The sequence below is a fragment of the Denticeps clupeoides genome, chromosome 11 (assembly GCF_900700375.1).
Source record: "Denticeps clupeoides chromosome 11, fDenClu1.1, whole genome shotgun sequence".
Classification (NCBI taxonomy): domain Eukaryota; kingdom Metazoa; phylum Chordata; class Actinopteri; order Clupeiformes; family Denticipitidae; genus Denticeps; species Denticeps clupeoides.
The window spans coordinates 20,717,812-20,736,169 of record NC_041717.1 but is presented as its reverse complement, the minus strand read 5'-3'; the positions used below and the strand labels follow the sequence as shown (position 1 = coordinate 20,736,169).

Genomic DNA, 18,358 nt, shown 5'->3' with positions numbered 1-18,358 from the left:
AAATAAAGCCTCAAACGTGAAATCTACGAAGGGGTTCGTCGCGCCATTGAACGTGGGTCATTTAGACCCTCTTGCGTGACGTCACGACGATGACGCGCCGCAGGCCCCGCCCCCTCCGTCCCCGAGCGGTCGCTCGTTGTCCGAAGGAACCGACTGTCGAGCCCCGGACCGGCGTTTATAGTTTTTACGGCGGATTCACTTTACAGCGCCGAGGTCGCGTTTTATAGGGCAGCGATGAGTAAACGGAAGGCGCCGCAGGAGACGCTGAACGAGGGAATTACGGACTTCCTCATCGGTGAGCGCCGGCTAGGTCGGGCCGGCTAACCGGCTCAGCGCTGATCAGCGAGCACGGCGTCTAATTGTTTTAATTGTCGCCCTCACGCCTCTCGTATGCGGTAAATAACGAGCGAGTATAATGTTAATAAGTTATTCTGCCGGCTTTGGGTGCCTACGACCCCGTGTTGCCGCACGCAGCGTCGCCGGTTCTCCGGCCGGCGAACAAAAGCCACGGTGACAGCTAGCGGCGGGCTAACAGCGGCTAGCGGCGGAGACCGAGGCGGAGACGCGTAAAAGTCCCGTCGGCGCGGAAACCGACGAGGCTTCTTCTGTTCTTAACGAGCCGCGAACGGCGTCGGGATTTAAATGCCGGCTGCTCGGGCTCTGATTGGCCGAGGCCGCCCGCACATGGCTGGAGGTCCTCTTTACCTCTTCCCCGCGCCGTTTCTGGATCTTTTTTCTCTGTGGGATTTATTATTTTCTTTCTTTCTTTCGAAGAGCTTGCGAACTACGAGAAGAACGTGAACCGGGCCATCCATAAATACAACGCGTACAGGTGAGTTAAAAGGTCGGGGTCACGGGGTCACATTTCCAGCATTTACCAGACGCCCTTATCCAGAGCGACTTAGTCAGTAGTTACAGGGACAGTCCCCCCCTGGAGACACTCAGGGTTAAGTGTCTTGCTCAGGGACACGATGGTAGTAAGTGGGGTTTGAACCTGGGTCTTCTGGTTCATAGGCGAGTGTGTTACCCGCTAGGCCTCTTCATTCTCTCCGCAGGAAGGCAGCGGCTGTGATCGGCAAGTATCCTCAAAAGATCAAAAGCGGCACCGAGGCCAAGAAATTGGTGCGTGAACATACTGGAGTCTGTGTGCGTAAATAAATGGATGGCGATGCCGTAAACTCTTTGTATTTGCAGGATGGAGTTGGCGCAAAGATTGCCGAGAAGATCGACGAGTTTCTGACCACGGGGAAACTCCGCAAGCTTGAAAAAGTGAGCGAGTGCTTAAGTAAATGCCATGAAAGAAAATGTAGAAAATAAATAAAGTTTAAAAAGTTGTCAGTTGCCCCCGTGTTTAGTCCATTTTGAAATTAATATTATTACTTTGTGTTATATTTCATTGTTGTTGTTTTTTTCTTTTTCACAGATTCGCAATGATGACACCAGCTCCTCCATTAACTTCCTCACCAGGGTCACTGGAATTGGGTACAAAAATTTCTTGCTTTGTGTGTAAAAGTGTGTGTTTTTTTTTACTTATAGAACCTCTTGCACTCCTGTGTACAGGCCAGCTGCAGCCAGGAAGTTTTTTGAGGAGGGAGTGAAGACCTTGGAAGGTGTGTTGCCGTGATATTTCTCAGCGTTCTCGCTTGGTTCCTTGGTCCTCTGTGACGCCACACGTTTTTTTTTTTTTTGTTTTGTCTGCAGACCTGAAGAAAGTGGAGCACAAACTCAATCACCATCAGAAGATTGGGCTGAAGTGAGTGGTACAATACACCTGCATTGATGCCAGAGATAGTTAGGGCAGTGGTGGCCTAGCCACCAAACACAGAAATATACTTGCTGCTGACTGCGCATGTACGTACGTACGACTGCGGTCTTTATCCTGCGCCCTTCGCGTCGGTGGGGCAGTGGTGGCCTAGCCACCAAACACAGAAATATACTTGCTGCTGACTGCGCATGTACGTACGTACGTACGACTGCGGTCTTTATCCTGCGCCCTTCGCGTCGGTGTTTGTGCACATACTCAAAATGGGGCAGTGGTGGCCTAGCGGTTTAGGAAGAGGCCCCGTAATCAGAAGGTTGCCGGTTCGAATCCCGATCTGCCGAGGTGCCACTGAGCAAAGCACCGTCCCCACACACTGCTCCCCGGGCGCCTGTCATGGCTGCCCACTGCTCACTCAGGGTGATGGGGGTAAATGCAGAGGACACATTTCACTGTGTGCACTGTGCTGCTGTGTATCACGTGACAATCACTTCACTTCACTCAAAAATGAATGGAACGCGTGTAGATACAGATTCAATGCCTGTGTAATTTTAAAGGGGCGAGATCTGCACTCAACAGATGACTGTTTTAATATGCATGCATTTTACAATTTTTAATATACATGTATTTGGGGCAGTGGTGGTCTAGGGGTGAAGGACGGTTGCCGGTTCGAATTTGCCACTGAGCAAAAGCACCGTCCCCACACACTGCTCCCCAGGGCGATCACTTCATTCATTTATTTGGTTTGCGGCCTCGACGCTGACTCCTGGTGGTCCGGAGTACACGCTACAGATTACGACGCGCAGCATGGACGCAAGTGTATCGGCACAAACGTTAACAACGCAACTGTGTACGTATACGCATGTGTAGCCCGCAGCAGGTATATTTCTGGCTGGAGGAAGCAGAAGTGAAGGTTTGCGGGTGCCGTGCCGGTTTTTGGGCACCAGCACCAAGTTTTATGCTGTGGGAAAGCTCCACATTCTCACCTTTGTCCACCCCGCTGGCCGCAGGTACTTTGAGGAATTTGAGAAGCGCATTCCTCGTACGGAGATGCAGCAGATGGAGGTGAGGCTGGCTTTCAGTCCGAATCGGCTGAAGGTGTGAATGTGTAGTATTACCGTGGTTGGGTTATGTGAATTGTTTATTATTTGCCAGACTCTGATTTTGCGTGAGCTGAAGGAGCTCGACCCAGAGTACATCGGCACCATATGTGGAAGTTACAGAAGGGGTGAGTCCAGAGTGAGAAGAATCTGTGTCTTGTTGGTCCCCTAATGCTGCATCTGAAGCCTCTTTTTGAAATTCAGCCTCGGTGCAGAATTACAGCCACTTTTAGTAAAGTCCTTCAACTGCAATGCTATGCACGATTGGAAGCCATGATGGTCGGTGTAGATAATGTTTAAGGGGAGGGGTGGGAAAGGGAGGTAACCTTTCCCCTTATGACATCAATCCAGATCCGACCGTCTGAGCTACCGCTCTCTTGAGTGGTGAAGTAGAATGTCCAAAACGCTCTTCACACCCATCGCCATTTCTAGCCACTGCAGGACCATAGACAGGCTAGAGGAATAATCTCAATAAGGGGACATTTTTGTGTCAGGGCACCTTTAAGCACAGATTTCTAGTGATTTTTATTTATTTTTTTTGTGTGTCTCATGGTTTGTATATGATAAAAGTTAAGTCTGTTGTCTGACCACAGGAGCAGAGTCCAGTGGTGATATTGATATCCTGCTGACCCACCCCCTATTCACTTCTCAGTCTGAGAAACAGGTGACTACCACCAACATCCACCAGCGCTCTGTACATGACCCTCAGATGCATTTACCAGACGCCCTTATCCAGAGCAACTTACAGTCAGTATTTACAGGGACAGTCCCCCCCCGGAGACACTCAGGGTTAAGTGTCTTGCTCAGGGACACGATGGTAGTAAGCGGGGTATGAACCTGGGTCTTCTGGTTCACAGGCGAGTGTGTTACCCACTAGGCCAACACATGTCTCCCCTTCCCGTTATGCAAGGCGGTTTGTCACTCTTATGGCTCAGTATTGAATTCAGTTCCATCTACCAGCGTAGTCTTTTCATGGTGGGCCAGCAAGAGCAGCCGCGAAAGCTCACCACATAATTCAAATATTCAGCGGGCCGGATGTTTGCCCACCCCTGGTCTAATCCCATTCTGCTGACCGGAACCCTCGTGTCCCTGAGCAAGACACTTAATCCTGAGTGTCCCTGTAACTACTGGTTGCACGGCGCTCCGGATAAGGGCGTCTGGTAAATGACGTAAATGTAAAGGAGAACATTTGCCGTTCCAAGAACGAATTTAGGTCTAGGTAGGCTTAATCCACAAATGGGTGGATTAAGATGTTTATGTGAGGGATGGTTCTTCAGTCAAGAGTTGAATGAGAGATGAGTATGATTATTGAAATTATTATTATTATTATAATTTTTTTTTTGAATCCTGTGCCATGTTGCTGGCCAGTCAGAATTGGATGTTTTCTAATGGTGTGTGTGTGTGTGTGTGTGTGTGTATGCATCATTCAGCCCAAGCTGCTGCATTCCGTGGTTGAATGCCTGGAGTCCAGCGGCTTCGTGACTGACACGCTGTCCAAGGGAGATACCAAGTTCATGGTGAGAAAATGTCGGGGTGTGGTGGTCAAAGCCATCAAACACGCAGCGTTTACCCTGACCGTTGTGCTTTATTACACCTGTTGCGTGAAGGGCGTGTGCCAGCTGCAGAACGAAGATGGTGATGACGAGGACGAGGACGAGAAGGAAGCGCATCTTCATCGTCGTATTGATATCAGGTACTCCGCTCTGTGGTGATGTATATAAGGAAGGTGAAGACGAAGTGACTGACTGCTGTGTGTGGGTTCCCAGGCTGATCCCCAAGGATCAGTATTACTGTGGAGTGCTCTACTTCACTGGCAGCGACATCTTCAATAAGAACATGAGAACCCACGCTCTGGAGAAGGGCTTCACCCTGAACGAGTACACCATCCGTCCCATAGGTGTCACCGGTGAGCCTTTACACACACACACACACACACACACATATAATAAATGCTCTTAAAAATAAAATTGGTTAAGCTTTTTAGTCTAATGCATGATTTTGGCCGCAGCCCATTGTGTTGAGCTGTTGGCGTTGCTATGGTAACGTCTGCGTTGTTGTAGGAATGCCAGGGGAGCCCTTGCTGGTGGACAGCGAGAAGGACATCTTCGAATACATCCAGTGGAAATACAGAGAACCCAAGGACCGCAGCGAATGAGTGGACGGCGAGGTGCAGACCACGTGCATCTGGATTTGAAGGGACGTGTGTTTTTAAGTCACAGATGAACAGAAGGGTGTAGAAACGCTGTGATGAACTCACGCCCGTAATCATGAGCATGGCCTAAACCAGGGGGAATGCAACCCCTCTTTCAGTCATGCTTTCTCTTATTAATTCTTATAATGATGGCAACGAAGCAGGCAACGAAGCAGGCAACGCACCGTTCTACCTCAAAGTGTGGTAGAAAGCGGAGAGCACAGCCGGTGAAAGCTCTGGAAAAATACAGGCATCGTACCACGTGTGTCAGAGTTGAATGCTGATGTGATTATTTAGTGTGTGGTTGGTCTCAACTTTTTATTCTGTTTTATATTATCATTGTCAGGCCTGTACAGTGTGACTCCGCATCAGGAGGTTTTTTTTTTTTTTTTTAAGTAGCAAATGCAGTGTTATATGTTGTATTTATTATTTTCATATATACATCTTCTGTAAGAACCAGCGTTTATGATTACATAGATGGAGTGTACTCCACAATTTTATTTGGTGTATTTTAAAGTAAAGGCTGAATTTCGTAGAGCTGTGTTTTATAGTCAATAAAAAAATATAGACTGCAAAAGAAGCGTGTCTGTTGAATACATCTTAAGATCATGAGTTCACGTAGCCATGGAAGATTGCTGATTTTGAATTTACTTAAAAATGAATTATTGTGGTTTATTTGTCCATGTACTCGACATTTCAATCCTAAAGATGCACAAAAATATCACAACGCACAACGTATTGGATAAATTCGTTCCGTCATAGTAAAAATGATCATCAAATTGATATTTATTTGGAGCTTTTTTGCCGTCATGTCGGTCCTGGCTTACGGCCTCGTGTCTTCGTGTTGCTACGGAAACCACCACAGCGTCTTGGGCGCAGTGCATTCTGGGCCGAAACAAAATGCAGAGGGAAAACCCGCAGAAAACGTCGAAGGCTGGCCAATGGGAGAGCCACGCTCGGTTCGCAGAGCCAATGAGAAGGGAGAACGGCGGCATTCAGCGCCGACGCCACGCCCACGTTACTTTTGGTCAACCTCTAAGCGGGAGTTGTTTCCTATCGCCGTGGGATCCGTAACGACAGGAGCGAACGCCGATAAATAAGGTGAATATGCTTTTAAACGTGTGTATTTTTTTAAACTCAAAAGAACCGTTAGCAATGGTTAAATGATACGTTGCAAATTAATGTTAATGTTTGCCAGTACGTATTTCAATTTTGTGTAGTTACCATTCATTTGGTTTTAGAAACGTAGCATCGGATGAAATGCGGGGTTTCGGGCGAAGGTATTAATATTATTAAGGTGTGTATTGAAAAAACGTATGAATGTTAGGTAATAGACGTGGGTTATCAATTCGGATGTTTTTATTCACGCCAAGTTAGCCTGGAACCTTTGTTCTTTTATCCTGCACGGTTTGCTAGAGTTCATTATTTGATGAAATGATTGTGCATATGCAGCCACGGTATCCATAGAAACCAGGCGCGCTGCGTTATTTATTTATTTGTTTGTTCGTTCGGTTACGCAAGGAAAAAAAATGAAATGTAGCCGCGCGCGTTATGTAAGCGTTACGTAACGCTGACCCGCGAGCGCGGGGTCGTGACCTGCGTGCGACTCCTCCCACCCAGACCAGCCATGACCGACAGGAAAGCCGTGATCAAGAATGCGGACATGTCCGAGGAGATGCAGCAGGACGCGGTGGAGTGCGCCACCCAGGCGCTGGAGAAGTACAACATCGAGAAGGACATCGCGGCCTACATCAAGAAGGTACTTCCTGTCGACTTTCTTTTTTTTTTTACCTTTTATATCGGGCGTTTGGTAGGTGGAGATCAATTTTTAGGGGATGGGTGGGGAAAAGCATGAGAAACGGGAGGTAACCTTTCCCCTTATGACGTCATAAGGGGACAAATTCCAGATGCGACCGCCTGAGCTGCTGCTTTCTAGACCGGCTCGGGGAACTAGTATTAATGTTAAATAACCTCACAATGTGACATTTTCATAATAGGGGACCTTTAAAATTGGCCAGAAGAGCAAACATGCATGAAGTACGACCCGAATGAAGGATGAAATGTGGTTTACCGCAGGGATACGTGATTCTGCAATTGTTGCATTTGGTGCATTGAAAAATCATAAGGCTGCTTCTCCATATTTCGTGTATAAGTGTTTTAAAACCAATAGTTGTCGAGGTTGTGCTTTATGAATGATTGTCGCGTCCATTTCTTTTCTCCGTAGGAGTTTGACAAGAAGTACAACCCAACCTGGCACTGCATTGTGGGTAGGAACTTTGGCAGCTACGTGACCCACGAGACCAAGCATTTTATCTACTTCTACCTGGGCCAGGTGGCCATCCTGCTCTTCAAGTCGGGCTGAGCGGTGACGTCCCCGACTGTTGCAAAAGACTGACATTACAGAAAGGCTCTTCATTCCTGACCAAGGGACCGGCTTTTTCTGGGCTGCTTTTTCTGTTTCTGTTTTGATAAGTGGCTCTCTGGATTGCTTTTTTTTTTATTTTCTACACTATAACATTTTATTGTCACCTTTTTTTTTTTTTTTTTTTTATTAAAGCTGAATTGTTTGGCTGCCCTGACATGGCAGGTACTTTGTGTTGATTTGGACGCTGAAGGCAAATGTAGAGGCTTCTTTATTGTGCAATTCTCTTTATTTGCTCTGGACTGATATAAAGATCACATGTGCATACTACTGTGATTGTTTATGAATGGTGATGTTCATTTGGGGACATTCTGACAACGTAGGATTTTATTTTTTTATGTGGATGCATGGCAGAGGCCAAAATGACAATCTACAATTAGTTTTCCTCTATACCACCCCTGTATATATGGTCTATTTTTAACAAATACTATTTTAACTTCATTATATAGCTGGGGCTACTATAAGCTTGCAAGTAAATTAGGCAAAAGTCGCTGAAAGCATGTAAATGCAGGCAAACCAGAACAATGACCTGTTCCCAAAGGTCCTGGTCATTCAGAGGACTGTAGGCCCATTGTGCAGGAATACCGATCAGATGAAGGAATCGGGAGTGCTTCAATTTAAGTGTTTTTTTTTTTTTGAGCAGCAGCAGTTTATCCAGCTACGTGACAGTGTTACCGTAAATAGGACATGGCTTCCCTAATTTTGAGCTAAAAATTGCACTTTTTATACAAGAGAGCAGTTTAATTATGGCAGGAATTCTGGGAACATGATTCCACAAGAAATAAAATAATGAACGACCAAGCAAGTAGGGAGTTGGAAAAAAAGCAACGTTTTATTGGGTTTAGAAGACCAGCGTGTGTGGGTAGACACCATTGGACAGGCTGAAAGAAGAGCGCAGGTAGCCCTTCAGCTGAGGGACCTTCTTAATAAGGGGGAGGAGCTGAGAGTCCACGGCCTTCTGGTCCACCTTGCGCTGTTCCGTCAGCTGGTACTTCTACACACACAGAGAGAGAGGGGGATAACGATGAAGATGTACGAGATTAGCAACTGGAAAGACAAAGGAGGACATGTACGGTACAATTTACAGCACTTAGCAGAACTATAATAGTTAACAGGAATCTTGTCCGGAGGTCCAGTAGTTGGAAGTGGTGTTTAGACCATGTGACTTCATGGTGGTCTGTTCCCTTTATACATCAGTAAGATGGATATGACATGCTGATTACACAAAACTTACTAGGGTTAGTAATGTGATTTGATCCACACATATCGTACGCAGCACCTTGTATTTAATCTCATTTGCAAAATTTTTCTTCAATATAAATCATATCTTGATCCATGTATCGTGATGCGTATAAAGTGTCATGAGACCCATGCACACACACCCCTACAAACTACAGATCCCATAATGCAGCGACTCCCTTGCCGAGTGTCCTGGTGACACAAAAAAGGAGAATAGAGCAGCTTCACAACCCATTTTGATTTGACGTGGAAACTGCTGATGTACGAATTCAGATCACAATCGGCAAAGCAAGCGAAGCACTGCATTATGGGATCTGTAGTTTGTATTATCAGTGCTTCATAGCTATATAAAGTGACCACCCGTACCTCCTTCTCAGTGTCAAAGATCTCTCCCTCCTGGTGCTTGGGTTTCCTCAGCCTCTTCTTCTTGAAGTAAGCGTCAGTCAGCGTCTTGGGGACCTTGACGCCGGAGACGTCCACCTTGGTGGCGGTGGCGATGACGAATTTCTGGTGGGCCCGACGCAGGGGCACTCTGTTGATTGCCAGGGGACCTTAAAAAGAAATTTGAAAAAAAAATTAAAAATCAAGCGTCTAGAGTAAAGAAACGGGCGGGACGAACTTAAAGGAAAGGCCACGCCCACACTCACCAGTAACAAGCAGGAGGCCGCTGGAGAGCTGCTTCAGGAAGACAACCCTCTGGAAACAGACAGCAGAACAGCAGTTTAAAAGGCAGGAAACGCAGTGTATCGGGAGGACATCTTGAAATCCGACATGATTCAGGCGAGAACGCGAACGGCGCGGCAGGCTGGTCGTCTTGTCATGCCGCCATCTCCCATCGCAACCGAACCAGAGGCGCAGGAGTGTGGGCGGGGTGTCTGCGTGCTGCAGCTCGGTGTTTGATTCTGTGTGTGTGTGTGTGTGTGTGTGGGTGGCTGGCTGACTGGCCTTGATGGCCCTACTTCAGGTTGCAGTGTGTGGGCGCGGCCTTCTGTTTCAGTGTCTGTGGCTAAAGGAAGATGAGAAATACTTTTTAAAAAAGGTCCCCCGTTATGAAAAAGGTGACTATCATTAATACGACTTCCCCTGGCCTGTCTATGGCCCTGCAGCAGCTAGAAATGGCGATTGGTGTAAAGAGAGCTTTGGTTATTCTGCTTTGCCGTTCAGTGAGCGGCAGTTTAGACGGTCGGATCTGGAATTTGTCACCTTAGGACATCATGCTTTTTCCACCCAGAGAATTTCTCGCCCCTCCCCTAAAACATTATCTCCACAGACTGTCATGGCTTCCAAACGTGTGAAGCATAGCAGTTGCTTGGTGACTTGGAGAGGAGAGGGAAAAAAAAAAAAAAAAAAAAAAACCCCGCTCATTTTTACATCCCGTCCTATGAGACTCTGAAGAACCACTGGGTTCATTTCAAATTTTCTGTGGGGCAGCGGAGGCCTAGCGGTTAAGGAAGCGGCACCGTAGTCAGAAGGTTGCCGGTTCCAATCCCCAAACACTGCTCCCCGGGCACCCGTCATGGCTGCCCACTGCTCACTCAGGGTGATGGATAAAAGCAGAGGACACGTCTCATTACTTCACTTTCAACTTCTATAGGCCGCTCTCCTCCTCGTTCCGCCTCTCTCCTCCTCATTAGCATTTAAAGCTACAGACACCAAAACGACGAGTCCTTCTAAATCTAATTGTGGGACTGGATCAAAGTGGCTGTAATTTCAGAAACAGTATTAAGGGACCAACATTATATATCACACACACGTAATAGGGGACCTTTAACTTGAGCCAATTGTGAGAGACAGCTACAAAAACGTTTTAATTGTCAATTTGGCCAATTAGTTTGGTAGATAAATAAAAAGGATTCTACATCCCAGGGAATTACTGGGTGGTAGTAGCCTAGTGGGTAACACACTCGCCTATGAACCAAAGACCCGGGTTCAAATCCCACTTACTACCATTGTGTCCCTGAGCAAGACACTTAACCCTAAGTTGCTCCAGGGGGGACTGTCCCCTGTAACTACTGATTGTAAGTCGCTCTGGATAAAGGCGTCTGATAAATGCTACAAATGTAAATGTGCTGACACGAAGCCAGAACCCACAGTAAAGCAGACCGAGCCGGTGCGAGGACGGGCATGGACGGAGAACACACCTTCCCGCGGTGGCGTCCGGTGAGCAGGATAAGCACGGTGCCCGGCGTGATGGTGGCACGCAGGTTGCGCTTGTGCTGGCTGAAGGGCTTCTTTCCGTGGCTCATCAGCTTACGGGGAACGTCCTCCGTGGGGTAGTAGCGGGGCTAAATGACAGCCGGGACACACAGACCAGAGTCAGAGGCGTTCACGGCACAGGCGCGCGGCCCCGGGTTCGACTCACCATCTTGCGCAGCTTCACCACGCGAGTGCCTCCGTTCTTGTCTCCGCCGACAGTCTTGACGATGGTGGTGGGGGTCTTCTCCTTCAGCTTCTTTTCCACCTAAAAAAAAAACACCAGCAGAGTTCAGTCCACACGTCAAGACCAAGGACATCAGAAGTGGACCAGGGTCCTTACACAGTTTTACCAACGAATTCCCAGAACTTTTCATGAAATTTCTCTGCAAATGTGGTAGTAGCCTAGCGGGTAACACACTCGCCTATGAACCAGAAGACCCAGGTTCAAATCCCACTTACTACCATCGTGTCCCTGAGCAAGACACTCCAGGGGGGGGACTGTCCCGGTCACTACTGATTGTAAGTCGCTCTGGATAAGGGAGTCTGGTAAATGTAAATTATTCTATTATATACTACAGTATAGACACTAGTTTTAAACACTGAGGTCATGGATGTACTCCATGTGTCAATTCAGTGATTTTCCCAGGAACTTTATATATTGACATTTACCAGACACCCTTGCTCAGGGACAAGATGGAAGTAAGTGGGATTCTGGTTTATAGGCGAGTGGGTTATCCGCTAGGTTACTACCTAGGTTATCTACTTCATGTGTCAAACTTCCCCAGAACATGTCCCGACACCTTCAGGCCCGGTAAAGCCATCTCCCCGTTCACCGGCGGGCCTCACCTTGGACTCGGGCGCCTTGGTCTTCCTCTTGTACATGGCCCTCCGGGCGAACATGGCGGAGCGGGAGTAGCGGCCGATGCCCCGCACCAGGGCGGGATTGCGGCTGCCGTGCTTCCGCTTGGCCTTCTTGTCTCCGTCCGCCATCTGAAACGCACCGGCGCGGAGAAAGACGGTTAGACGCTAGAACAGTAAATATCCGAAAGCAGCCACCACACGTGACCCGGTCCGCACATTCAGCGGTGAATTTAACAACGACGTGAGGCGGAGCCAACGCTGAAGAAGCGAGGGCAGTTTAACCCGGCGCCCGGCGGAGCGCGTTTCACAGCCGGGAGCGGATCCCGCAGACCCGCTCGGACGAGCCCGGCGTTTCTCACGAAATAAACGCGCTACAGCAAGCTAGGAGTCGCGGAGTGCGCGGACCGGCCGAGGCGCGGCGGATGCGGCGCCGGGCCGCGGCGGATGGCCGCGGATAACGTGTCGAGAAGCAGCGAGACGGGCGCCATGATTACCTTCAGACAGAAAAAAAGACCGACATCCGGGGACTTGACACTTATATAGCGATGACGTGTTCACGCTTCTTCTTCTTTCACGATCGCGTGATTCTGGATCCAGGACGGACGGGCGCCACCTATCGTCTCGGAAGGTAAAATGCCAACTGCGACTCGATAAATCTTTTTAATAAATGTTTTAATTGGCATATTTTTACATTACGTAAAAAACCGACCGTGATGTTTTTCAAATAGGTTCACTCTATACTCTTCTGTATTTTATGTGAAAAACTGACTTTAGGCCGTTTTGTCATTTTAATACCAGTGTTAGCTGGGTAACGCTCAATTGTCAAATAAATAGGTGTTATTAAAGGTGCAATTTTTAAGCTTTTCAAAGAGGGGTAATTTGTGGTAATGAATTTCATGAGACTTAGTTGTAAAAACTGTAATGTAGACATTATTAAGACAACAGCGCTGACAGAATTTATTTTGCAACCCAGAATTTATTTTATAGACCATTCATAAAACACGTACAGTCAGCTGGAGTGATGGACAGAAAGAGTTAAGGCCTCCATTCAGGGAGTGCAGCGCGTACGAAGAGCCTCCGAACATCCGCTCCGTCCAGTGGAGTTGCTAAATCACTTCTTACGGTCTGGGAGTAGCCTTCAGAGAACGTTTTCCAGAACGACTGCGATGCCCTGGCCACCTCCGATGCAGGCAGAGCCCACCGCATACTTCCCGCCCCGGCGCCTGAGGGCAAAGGTCAACGATTAGAAGGCCCTTTAACACAGTCCTTCCAGTCAGGATCTTTACTCATCCTGGAGGAAATTGCTCATGTGGCGCATCACACAGACTCAGAGAGACACAGCACAGCAGAATAATGTAAAAACAGAGTGTAAGATAATTACGAAAAAAAATCCATCAATACGTCTGAATAGAGTATAATATAAAGTGGAAAGAAATCCATAATATGAATAGAAGTAAAAATAACACCCTTGTCTATGAACCAGAAGACTACAGAGTCACAGGTTCAAATCCCACTTACTACCATTGTGTCCCTGAGCAGGACACTTAACCCTATATTTGCTCCTGGGGGGGACTGTCCCTGTAACTACTGATCGTAAGTCACTCTGGATAAGAGCGTCTGATAAATGCCATAAATGTAAATTACACACAATATTGAGAGTAATCATGTGATTTCATTTGATATAGAGGACAGCGTACAATATTACGTTGTCTGTGCGTGTCTGAGGGAGGTGTTTCAGGTAACCGTATACCTCAACTCGTGCACCAGGTGAGCGACGATACGCGCCCCCGACGCTCCGAGCGGGTGTCCCAGAGCGATGGCTCCACCGTTAACGTTGCTCTTCGCAGGGTCCAGTCCCAGCGCCTTGGCAACAGACAGATACTGAGGAGCAAACGCCTCATTTACCTGAAACAGGTTAACAGGTTCACATTAGAAGTGCCTCTGCACACTGACACACATAAAACAATGGAAATACTTGAACTTGAATATATATATTTATGTATGTGTGTATGTATTATGAACGAGGGAGAAAGAGAAAAAAACAACCTCCACCAGATCCATGTCTTTCAGAGAAAGTCCAGCTTTCTTCAGAGCCTCTGTGATGGCTGGTACTGGCCCTGTGGCAGAACGGGGTGGGGGGTGGAGAAATGCATATTTAACGTAGGCACGCGTGGCAATAATATTCATGTTGATATGCAGAGATGGTGATAGACGAACTCTGTAAACTAATGAGTGATCTCTTACGAGCAAAGGTCGACAGACGGAGGAGTATCGTATTGCTGCTCAGAGAACAACAGGGGAACAGAGTCTCTTTCTCTACACACATCATGTCATTGTTTCAGGAAAACGAGGAAATTCTGCCATAATAGGTGTGATATGCAGCTTGGTTAATCACTGGTTCTGTTTTCTCTGGTTTGTATTGAACATACTGTACAGGCCAAAAGTTTGGACACACCTTCATCGCTCATCGAGAGAATGCCAAGAGTGTGCAAAGCAGTAATCAGAGCAAAGAAACTAGAATATAAAACATGTTTTCACTTATTTCACCTTTTTTTGTTAAGTACAGAACTCCACATGTGTTCATTCATAGTTTTGATGCCTTCAGTGAGAATCTACCAACGTAAATGGTCACGAAAATAAAGAAAACACGTTGAATGAGAAGGGGTCAACTTTTGGACTGTACTGTACGTACACAACATATTTTTATATAATCGTATCGTGAACCCATGTATCGTGATACGTATTGAATTGTCAGATCCTTCCCAATAAACACCCCTAATGAACATATAGCCCAATTTATTTATACCGCATACCACCAGTAGCCACTGCGGCGAGACGAAAGGACCGTTACCGATTCCCATGATGCTAGGGTCGCAGCCGGAGCTGTGATAGGACACGATCCTGGCCAGTGGGGTGAGGCTGTGCTGTTTCAGGGCGTCCTCACTGGCGATCACCACGGCAGCGGCACCGTCGGACACGCCCTGCACGATGGGGGAGGAGTTACAGTCAGGAAGTGCTCCAAACGACAGAAAAAGATTCTCCAGGTTCACCACCAGTCAAAGGTTTGGACACACCGACTCATTTGAGGGTGTTGTATTATTTTGTAATAAAAAGACACACAATGTATGATTTGTAAAACCAGGGAGCTTTTGCTGTGATGCAGCGTTTCACGCTCTCGTCTTCTCTCCAAATTAAGTTGGACGACGGGGGACGGTTTCCAACAGTCCTGAAGGTTTTATACTGAACACTTTCTCATCATCTACTCATGTTAATCAGCATCTCATCAAGCGATGGAGAACAAAGCCGCCATGAAGGTAAAAAGAGGAAGAATCTAATTCATCAAACACACTTTTGTTGCACCTTTTTTGTTCAAGGTTGAACTGGATCAGAATTTAAACAATCAAATTTTCGGTGGCGGGATTAAAGGGAAAGTCGGACCCACCGACGCGTTGGCAGCGGTCACGGTGCCGTTCTTCTTGAAGACGGGGGGCAGCCTGGCCATCTGCTCCCGGGTGGTTTGTGGGCGCGGGTGCTCGTCTTGGGTCATGGGAACCTTGCCCTTCTTGGCCTTCACCTCGATGGGGGCGATTTCCGCGTCGAAGCGCCCGGCGTCGTGAGCTGCGGAGGCGGGCGAGAGGGGCGGTTTCGGCGCGTGGCGGGAGAGCGAGAGCGAGCGAGAGAGAGGTTCCCATCCTCACCTGCCTTCCACCTCTGCTGCGTCTGGTGGGCGTACTCATCACACTCCTCCCTGCTGATCTGGTATTTCTCTGCCAGGTTCTCGGCGGTGATGCCCATCGGGGTCTTTATGTGCAGATCTGACAAGCCTGCCCACAGCGTGTCTTCCAGCTGGCACGGACACAAAAAAGTGGAACCACATTCCGTAGCCTGAACATCTACCTACTCAGCATAAGGTAAGCGGCCACGTAATCAGAAGGTTGCCGGTTCGAATCCCGATCTGCCAAGGTGCCACTGAGCAAAGCACCGTCCCCACACACTGCTCCCCAGGTGCATGTCATGGCTGCCCTCAGGGTGATGGGTTAAATGCAGAGGACAAATTTCACTGTGTGCACCGTGTACTGTGGTGCTGGGTATCACATGTGACAATCACTTCACTTTATTATTATTCACCATGACAGGCGCCCGGGGAGCAGCGTGTGGGGACGCCGCCTTCATCAACGGGACCTCAGTGGCGCCTTGGCGGTTCGAGATTTGAACCCGCAACCTCCTGACAGTCCCCTAGGACACCAGTTCCACGATTCTGTCCACATTTCGAAAAGTGCACGACTATTAAACTATTCCATCTTGTTATTTTTTACCCCCATTTTGACGGGGAAAGACCGATATGTTTACTGCGTATAAAAAAAGCTTAATAAAGGAAAAAAAGACGCGAAATGTTTACTTCGCCTCAGAAAATAACTGAGAAGCACTCGCTCAAAGCAAGTAGAGGCACCTTGAGATCCATTCCAAACTTGGTTCCAAAGCGGATGTTCCTCACAGCGTAGGGAGCCTGACTCATGCTTTCAGAACCACCACACAGGACCACCTCAGACTCCTTCAGACAGATCTCCTGCAGAGCACACACACACACACTCAAAATCACTGAAGACCAAGTGGAATGTTGCACACTGTTCAATGTCTGGGTCTGCGTGGCGGGTGTGTGTGTGTGTGTGTGTCTGTGCGTCGGGGTCTGGTCCTACTTGAGCACCGCTGATGACTGCTTGGAATCCAGAGCCACACAGGCGGTTGACGGTAAGAGCCGGCACCGGGATGGGGATGCCGCACCGCAGGCCGGCGTGTCGTGCGATATACGGCGCGTCCGCCGAGCTCTGGGTGTGCCGGGACCGAGCGAGCGAGAGAGAGAGATACACAAAAGAACGTCAGACATTACACAGTGAACAAAGCAACGTTACACACTGGCATAAAGTGGCCGCGTGCAGCACCGACAAACCGGCTTCGTGAAGGGCAGCGCAGGGGTACTGCACGCCATTACCTGCATGACGTTCCCCACGATGACGCTGTTCACCAGCTCCGGGGCCACGTTGCCGGCGGCGAGCGCGGCCTTGCCGGCGTGCTCCACCAGGTCCGTGGCGCTGTGGTCCTTCAGGACGCCGCCATACGTACCGAATGGCGTGCGCTTGGCCGAGACGACGAACACACCTGCAGAGGAGGAGAGCGCAGGGCTGAGCGTCCAGCCGCCATCCGTCCTCCCACCGACAACAGGAACTCCCTCATCCGCGCCATCCAACATTTCGCATTGTTTACAGTGTTTTTGCTTCGTTACCACGTAAACCCACGGTTCAGTTGCGCAGTGGTAGAAGCCTAGTGGGTAACACACTCGCCTATGAACCAGAAGACCCAGGTTCGAACCCCACGTACTACCATCGTGTCCCTGAGCAAGACACTTAACCCTGAGTGTCTCCAGGGGGGGACTGTCCCTGTAACTACTGGTTGTAAGTCACTCTGGATAAGGGCGAAAAAGAAAGAGTCGTAACTGTGCAGGCGTGGAAGTATAAAGATAATCATTCGGGTGGATGTCACCTTTACTCCACATCTGCGCTAATTAATTCAGCTTCTATACAGGCCGTCGCACGGATTGGCTTGACGTCCTAAATGTGGCAGGGAATCTGAGAAAGATTTATCCTATTGTCGACATTAAAGGTGAAACGTAATAAACAATACAAAAAAATCTCCGAGAAAAGGCGCAGCACGCCGCAAACAATAAAACCAACGAAACGCAACCAGGACCCGCGTTTAAAGGTCGAAGGCAAGAGACGTTTTACCTCTGAGGAGTGACATGGTGTTTCCAGTAAAAAGAACAACTCGCGAAGGTCGGAGCGGCTCTACGGATCCGAGTTCGCGACCAGCGGCGACCTCTCACCTACATACAGAACAGGTTCGCCATTCACGGCCGCACTTTCGCCAAAGACGACGACGCCGCGTCCAGTCTGTCGCGTCCGATTCATGACGCGTAATTAAAATATTATAGCAATATAACATATTGATCAGTTATCTTCCATTAATTGTCCTGGAACGGGGACTTTTTTTTTTGTCGAAAGTGCCGTCATTAAATTAACATTGGCAAGTAACAGTGTGGCTTCGGTTTTTCAAGTTTTACCACTTATTCTTATTTTTAATTTGTGTCAATTTTGTTCCACATTATATCCTGTTAATCTTTTATAGTTATTGTTGTGGATTGTGAAATACTTCTAAATAATGTGCAACCCACACTACATATAGAAACACACTGTATATAGAAACGTATTTAGGTATTCTTTCCTTATGTACATAGCGCTGTGTTTCTAGCACCTTATTGTATTATTGGGTCTGTCAGAAAGACAGACCATTTATTATTGTGCTGAGAATGGCAAAAAAGAACATGTCTTACGTTAAAGACCGCCACACGAAGACCGTCAAACGTAAAGAAACAACGGAGTGGTCAGTCCGAAGGCAGTACCACATTAAAGAATTCCCATTTTACAAATTCCATGCCCGCAGCTGTGACCAATGCCCGGACAGACCCATCAAAATTTCCCCTGGAATTTTGGCTTCTAGTTATTATTATTATTTATACATTTTGTATTATTTTCTAC

General features: G+C 47.9%; 4 protein-coding genes across 4 annotated transcripts; 2 read left to right on the top strand and 2 right to left on the bottom strand.

Annotated features, from left to right (window-relative positions):
• The first annotated feature begins 106 nt into the window (after nt 1–106).
• polb (polymerase (DNA directed), beta) lies at nt 107–5,543 on the top strand. Its single transcript, XM_028997327.1, has 14 exons — nt 107–295; nt 775–832; nt 1,056–1,122; nt 1,195–1,269; nt 1,424–1,482; nt 1,561–1,610; nt 1,702–1,753; nt 2,770–2,824; nt 2,915–2,987; nt 3,453–3,523; nt 4,290–4,376; nt 4,467–4,552; nt 4,626–4,765; nt 4,920–5,543. Exons 1-14 carry the CDS (start codon nt 235–237, stop codon nt 5,012–5,014), a joined length of 1,029 nt encoding a protein of 342 aa, XP_028853160.1. The 5' UTR covers nt 107–234; the 3' UTR covers nt 5,015–5,543.
• A 524-nt stretch (nt 5,544–6,067) lies between these two features.
• dynll1 (dynein, light chain, LC8-type 1) lies at nt 6,068–7,742 on the top strand. Its single transcript, XM_028996045.1, has 3 exons — nt 6,068–6,151; nt 6,671–6,809; nt 7,275–7,742. The coding sequence occupies exons 2-3, from the start codon at nt 6,678–6,680 to the stop codon at nt 7,410–7,412; spliced, it is 270 nt and encodes an 89-aa protein (XP_028851878.1). The 5' UTR covers nt 6,068–6,151; nt 6,671–6,677; the 3' UTR covers nt 7,413–7,742.
• Nucleotides 7,743–8,278: 536 nt separating this feature from the next.
• rpl6 (ribosomal protein L6) lies at nt 8,279–11,921 on the bottom strand. Its single transcript, XM_028996672.1, has 6 exons — nt 11,754–11,921; nt 11,074–11,172; nt 10,853–10,996; nt 9,359–9,407; nt 9,078–9,262; nt 8,279–8,466 (listed from the first exon to the last, which is right to left on the bottom strand). Exons 1-6 carry the CDS (start codon nt 11,895–11,897, stop codon nt 8,314–8,316), a joined length of 774 nt encoding a protein of 257 aa, XP_028852505.1. The 5' UTR covers nt 11,898–11,921; the 3' UTR covers nt 8,279–8,313.
• Nucleotides 11,922–12,724: 803 nt separating this feature from the next.
• Nucleotides 12,725–17,808, bottom strand: acaa2 (acetyl-CoA acyltransferase 2). Its single transcript, XM_028996671.1, has 10 exons — nt 17,549–17,808; nt 16,759–16,925; nt 16,466–16,594; nt 16,219–16,335; nt 15,467–15,614; nt 15,211–15,386; nt 14,620–14,749; nt 13,815–13,885; nt 13,519–13,673; nt 12,725–12,991 (listed from the first exon to the last, which is right to left on the bottom strand). The coding sequence occupies exons 1-10, from the start codon at nt 17,562–17,564 to the stop codon at nt 12,907–12,909; spliced, it is 1,194 nt and encodes a 397-aa protein (XP_028852504.1). The 5' UTR covers nt 17,565–17,808; the 3' UTR covers nt 12,725–12,906.
• Nucleotides 17,809–18,358: the final 550 nt, after the last annotated feature.

Coding starts and splice junctions, on each gene's coding strand:
- polb (XM_028997327.1), top strand. CDS start 235: ATGAGTAAACGGAAGGCGCCGCAGGAGACGCTGAACGAGGGAATTACG. Junction 296..774: donor AATTACGGACTTCCTCATCG/GTGAGCGCCGGC, acceptor TTTCTTTCGAAG/AGCTTGCGAACTACGAGAAG. Junction 1,754..2,769: donor CATCAGAAGATTGGGCTGAA/GTGAGTGGTACA, acceptor CGCTGGCCGCAG/GTACTTTGAGGAATTTGAGA.
- acaa2 (XM_028996671.1), bottom strand. Junction 13,674..13,814: donor AAGACATGGATCTGGTGGAG/GTTGTTTTTTTC, acceptor AACCTGTTTCAG/GTAAATGAGGCGTTTGCTCC. Junction 12,992..13,518: donor CACCTGGTGCACGAGTTGAG/GTATACGGTTAC, acceptor CTTTGCCCTCAG/GCGCCGGGGCGGGAAGTATG.
- dynll1 (XM_028996045.1), top strand. CDS start 6,678: ATGACCGACAGGAAAGCCGTGATCAAGAATGCGGACATGTCCGAGGAG. Junction 6,810..7,274: donor TCGCGGCCTACATCAAGAAG/GTACTTCCTGTC, acceptor TTTTCTCCGTAG/GAGTTTGACAAGAAGTACAA.
- rpl6 (XM_028996672.1), bottom strand. CDS start 11,897: ATGGCGGACGGAGACAAGAAGGCCAAGCGGAAGCACGGCAGCCGCAAT. Junction 11,173..11,753: donor CCAAGGCGCCCGAGTCCAAG/GTGAGGCCCGCC, acceptor TTTTTTTTTTAG/GTGGAAAAGAAGCTGAAGGA. Junction 10,997..11,073: donor TGGTGAAGCTGCGCAAGATG/GTGAGTCGAACC, acceptor GCTGTCATTTAG/CCCCGCTACTACCCCACGGA.